This window comes from Saccoglossus kowalevskii, chromosome 5 (assembly GCF_978046115.1).
Source record: "Saccoglossus kowalevskii chromosome 5, keSacKowa6.1, whole genome shotgun sequence".
NCBI classification, from domain to species: domain Eukaryota; kingdom Metazoa; phylum Hemichordata; class Enteropneusta; family Harrimaniidae; genus Saccoglossus; species Saccoglossus kowalevskii.
Window position 1 is genome coordinate 36,074,517 of NC_140645.1, and position 6,000 is coordinate 36,080,516.

Consider the following 6,000-nt stretch of genomic DNA (forward strand, 5'->3'; position numbering starts at 1 on the left):
ACCCTGTTAAATCAAGTCCAGCTAATTTGTAGCATCCCATCGGAGCTCATTAACCTTTCTTGAACACAACTTATAAGATATTGATGACGACACTCCACTTCCGATCAAGCCTCCCTGCTCCTATCCCATAATACACAAGTGAATTTCATCACGAGAAATACGATGCGATATCAAGAATTTTAGAAAAGTCATGTGACATCAAAATTATCTGACAAAAGGAAATGTTTTTTATTATTTGTTCTCGGTATTCTTAAAAGCAGGTATCAGGTTATCGGAAGAGATTTATTCTCATGGCGAACAACTTCCCCCTTCTCTCAAGTGACTGAATCAGTTGCCTAGCAACCGTGGATGTAGTGAGATCAGATGGATGGGATATTCGCCCACCATGGTGTCTCCTATTTTTAAAGGGCTATCGAAATATGCAATAAAACCTCTGCAACACTTGTGAAATAAATGCTTATACAAGTCGAAAAGAAACCCCGTCCATTCACAGTAAATATAATCTCCTTTTCCTCGTACAAACGCATTCTCACAACAAATTTTCAGTTTGATTTACGTGGTTACATTCTGTTGTAGTAATTCCACAAATATAATGCCTTATAAAACAACAGCTGGGAGTATATGAAACTAGACAACCATTATGAGAGTGGCGATGATCCCTTTAACCAGCTATATGTCAATTACCCAGACTATCTACCCCACTCTGTGTGCTCCCGACATTGATGTAGCAATTTCACGGTGACTTCGTTTTGGATGCACATTCTATAAATCACAACAACGCTAAATAACTACCTATTTTGCCCTAAATACTTCCGTATCATTGGACTTTTAAATACAGTGTTTTACTGCCGCGCCCACGCGTCTGTCTTCTATAAACGAGACAAATGTGTACAATGGCGAAGGAGGGCGCTCGTAGATAGTGTGATTCAAGTTACAGATTCATTTCAAATCGTACTTGGATAGAGACGTGGTTTTTATTTGACATTATTTTGAATCAATGGCCGACCCAATTGCCAAAGTTATTCTAACGAATAAATCATTTTCAAATTTGATTTGCAGTCCTGCTTTTTTTTTTGTCTTTTTGTTTTTTTGTTTGTTTTTTTGCATGCGATTACGGCCTTGTAGATATTCTTGAGCATACAATGGTGACGCGTAACGTCCGGGAGTACGTAACGTCGCGTGCGTTTTATGACATTTTATCGTCAAATCTCGCGCAACATCTATATTACAAAGTCCTAATAAGACACTATTTTAATTTTTTGCAGGATTCGCCTTCCCCGAGTGGGCCTACAAGTCTGAAAGCAGCCCTGGCAGTAGACAGATTCAACTTTGGCACTTCATCCTGGAACTTTTACAGAAAGAAGAGTTCCGCGAAGTGATTTCTTGGCAAGGAGAATATGGCGAATTCATCATTAAGGACCCGGATGAACTAGCTCGGCTATGGGGCATGCGCAAATGTAAACCACATATGAATTATGACAAGCTGAGCCGTGCTCTTAGGTAAATTGTATACAATATTTGTGACGAAAGTATCGTCTGCGTACTAATATTTGTATTCGTGTTTTATACAACATAACTTGTTATTTCGAAATAGATGTAATGCGACATAGCAACAACTCAACCAATAGAAAACGCTTATGCTGATCCCACGGTCTTTTTTTTCTAGATATTATTACAACAAACGCATACTGAATAAGACAAAGGGGAAGAGATTCACCTACAAGTTCAACTTTGACAAATTAATCATGGTAAATTATCCGCTCTTCGATGTTAAATTCAGTCCGAAGTTCGTTGGCCCTCCTCCCGATGGTGGCATGAATCTTGTAGACCCCACGGATGATGACGTCATTGGTGTTGACAACGAGGCTAATTTGACGCACTCAACTCAAAGGACCCAACGGACATCATCGACATCTAGCGACGATTCCCGAACATCATCGGAGAATGACGAAAATGAGTCTTCGCAAATTCCGAACATGCATAGATCATCAGCGACTGTAGTGAGACCTTCCCTGCATTCAGACATTCGACAACCTCAGCCGTTGGAACCCACGCATCGTATCATACAACAACACCCATCAATGTTTTTACCCAGACCCCCAACGATGATCAGACCAAATGACAATAGATTACCTTATTCATCATTTGTAGACCATGTGGTACCGAATCCAGTATTTCGACCAAAGTTCCAATTTATGCCTTCCCCTATGCACCCAAATGCAACCCAGTGTCCAATACCGCCTAGTATTGGCACGCCACCCATGAGCCCGATTAGCCCGATGAGTCCGATGAGTCCGCTGTGTTCAGTGCCACCACTTCGATTTGCATTCCCACCACCACCTCCACATAACAACAAGATGGCGCCTGAATCGGCCCAGATAGCTGCTGCTGTGTATGAAAATGAACTCCGAATGAAAGTTGAGTTTGAAAGAAGGAAGATGGAAGAAGAGAGGAATCGTATCAACATGGAAGAGTTCAGACGACGGTACATTTACGGTGGACAAGCGCCCCCATCAGCCATGTTGTCTCAGAATATTGCTGAAAGTGAAATGAAAATGCGAGAATTAGGATTGTCGAATGCACAACAATCACCGCCACGTAATACACCAATCAGCAAAGCCGATGAAAGCCGCGCCATATCAGCATTGTTACTCCGTAGATTAAGTGAACGTGGATTGGATGACAAAAAGATGCCGGGTTTATTGCAAGTCCCGCGTGGTATCAGCGCTGTGCGTAGCGCCGATAATAGTCCCACGGCCTACCCCAAAATAGAGGTGACAAGTCCTGTATTTGGTTCAGAAAAGGATACATCCTTAGATTCTGGGAGGTCCGATGACGATCCGTTACCCACGCCCAAGGACGATGATGACGAACAGGCTGACGAAATAAGTGGCGATACAGAGAAACTAATCCCAATAAAACTGAGATTTAAAAGAAAATGGAGTCAGGACAATCCACGACCTGCATGGACTGGTGAAAATAGTCCCAAGTCTCCCAAGATTACACCGTCGTTGGTAATGGCTTCCTCCAGATCATTACCAGCAACCCCGACGTCAAAATTGGCTGAATCAATGACATTTTTCCAATTTCCGCCCACTCTGGGATCGCCGAGAGATGAACTACAGCGTTTCCGCGAAACATACTTCGAGACAGATACCATGCCAAGTCATTCAATGTCAAGACAAATCAAAGGGAGAATCCGTGAATCGTCGTCAGCAACTACGTCACCTGTTACGTCACCATCACTGTTTAAGGAGAGAACCCCAGAAAAAAGCGAAGATAAGAAGCAATGTTCTACAGAGAAAAGCGCTGCTAGTGACAACGGCGTTTTAGATTTGTCGATATCTAAGAAAAATGAGGACAGTACAGCTGATTTAGTCAGCGTTAAAGAAGAACCAAAAGACGATAGCTATGAATCGTAGTATGTAAATGTCATACTAATTACGAATCGTGCACTCCAAATGGCACGATGGTAAAAAAATAATATGATAAACTTTTTTGTCATTGCATCTTAAAAAACGTCATTATTAATATGGTCAGAGGGTTGCACATTTAGCTAACTTTCTAGCAGAAATCAAAAACGAAGCAAAATGTTTGTAAAACATCTGAACATTTTTTATATAATATGGTTATATTTTTTTGGTGGTTACGAAAAAAAAAGTGTAAATGACAATCGTCAGAAAATTAAAACCCTTTGTCGACGACAATCAGTTTATAACGTGCCAATATTTAATTTATATTTTGAGAAAAACGTCGTTTCTGTGTATTATGGGATAGGAGTGGGATAGACAACGTGAAATATAATATTACAGTAATTGTGGCAAGCAGAAATATGACGTGGTCGCCTAGCTTGAAACTTTATGAAAATCATTTGTAAATATTATCGTAGGGGGTCAACTGAAACGTTGAAGCAAGATGAGTCTGAGAGGATAAATTGCTCCGCGTAGCATTCGTCTCCGTCAGTCAAATAGCTGATTCGCTATTCGCCTTGGCCATAGCAGTCTTAAAATCTACAAGATATGCCGTTTTATTACATTTATATAGGCTTGCCAAACATAACAATTTAAAGGTGAACTGTAGCTATTGTATGGTCACGTGATACGTACGCTTTGTACATTGACATAGTATTTTTATTGTTATGTTAATTTTTATGCAACTGGATATTTTTTTATTTCTATTATGACCCAATTTTTGCCTTTCATCTAACATACCTGAAAAGCTATAGCATCGTGTCGGTACTTGTAACTTGTTGTACTTTGGATATTCCGCTAAATCCTGCCTTTCTGTTTGCTCCTTATGTACGCTCACAATTATGTAGTGTTAAAAAGACGTACCACGCACTGTGAAATGCAAGGCGAAGTAGTGATCCGCTCTTTAAATATATCGTTATTTTTGGAAATTGTATTAAGATTAAACTGCCTCAATGCGCAATTTTTTATGTTTACTATTAAAATGCGCCATGTGGTGCTTATTTAAAAATATTTGTTTATTTTACAATCAATGTTAAGAATGTATTTATTTGTTATGACACTGAGGGCGCTGTCCTCTAAATTGGATTCAAAGAGCTGTTTACATGGTAACGGTATTGACATATTGATACCAATATTATAAAATGCTGCAGAAATGTTTTTTTTTTATTTGTTGGCGTTTCCATATATTTTATTATACAGTAGTTTAGTTGTGTCATTAGCCGGCTTCCTCATTTCAGCATAAGCAGATATTTGTAATATAGGATGCAATCACTCCCATGCTTAAAGCGGGGGAGTCGTCACCTGCGCATGCGTTAGATGGCCATAGCGTGTCATTGTTTACAAACAAGCGTCTACCCATGAGCCTTTGCGTTTTAGCGCGTGTTATCGTCGCTTGGGACTTAATTCCCGCCCGCCCGCGCGTGCACAGGTGACGACCCTTCCGCTTTAATATAATTTGTTTGCATTTTAGGTCGTACATGTCGTATTCCAATGTTCGTTTTTCTTAACTTGTTTTAAAACGTCGTACAAATCCGGATTTTACCATTCGTCCCCCTGTTCATGTGTGAGTCTTTTTACTCTCGTGTGGCCGGTAAAACTGTGAATTTCCAATCACGTGTGCGTCTGAACCTGGGACGCACATTTTACCTCATACTATTTGAACCCTACTCTACCATGGATACAACTTCATTATTTGTAAGTTTCGATCATTGTCGCGTTATCAAATTTGTTAATTCAGGAGTTATTTCTGTATTAGAAAGTTTATTCACAGAGACGTAGTATCCAATGGTGGGAAACATAGAATACGATTGCTGAAATACTAGTCCACTGTCTGTACGTACATGTATGCTGTCTTCACTGCCATCATGTACGAAGTCAATTACTAGCAAATGCCAAAGCGATTTTTTAAATGTTACTTCAGTTTCAACATCATTTGACAATTTTTGACAAAAAAGATAATATACAAGTTATGTTTACATATTTAGTGTGTCTGTGTTTTTATTTTGTGTCTGTGGTGATAATGGAAAGAGTGTATAGTTTATTGGAATCACATTTTGTGTTCCACGTAATCATTTTAAGTCAGTGAAGTGTGGTTGTTATGTCAGTAGTGGAATAGGTGTCATGCACATACGTACTAAGCCGTTGATGGCGCTATAATGATTGGAGTTAATATAGAAAAAGTAGTGAGACATTTAATTTCCCCCCCCCCCCAAATAGGCAATGATCTCTACCTAAGTATACGCTTATGAATACAACCGTTACATCCGGGCACGCTGTCGTGTCATTAGCCAAATAAAGGGAACATTCGTTAGATTTTTCCAACACAATCACGTGACCAGTTCTACTTCCTATCAAGAAATTAGCCAAGTTTTGTTTTGTTTTTACAATAGTTGTTAACAAAAAAGTAGGCACACCCGAATATTCAGAGTGAATCGCCATTTATTATTGGTCATTATTTACAATACAGTGATACAAAAGCCGTGTAGAAAAAACCAAAGCTAAAAACCCACGTAATGAACGTGGCAACGCC

General features: G+C 39.5%; 1 protein-coding gene across 3 annotated transcripts in view; it reads left to right on the top strand.

The window, feature by feature from the left end:
• LOC100367114 (uncharacterized) overlaps positions 1-5,450 on the top strand; it is a 61,449-nt gene extending 55,999 nt beyond the window's left edge. For all 3 annotated transcript variants that reach the window (XM_085499373.1, XM_085499372.1, XM_085499374.1), the window contains exons 3-4: positions 1,266-1,500; positions 1,667-5,450. In XM_085499373.1, coding sequence (XP_085355499.1) covers positions 1,266-1,500; positions 1,667-3,422 — 1,991 coding nt within the window. In that variant the 3' untranslated portion in view covers positions 3,423-5,450. The remainder of the gene's footprint in view (positions 1-1,265; positions 1,501-1,666) is intronic.
• The last annotated feature ends 550 nt before the right edge of the window (positions 5,451-6,000 follow it).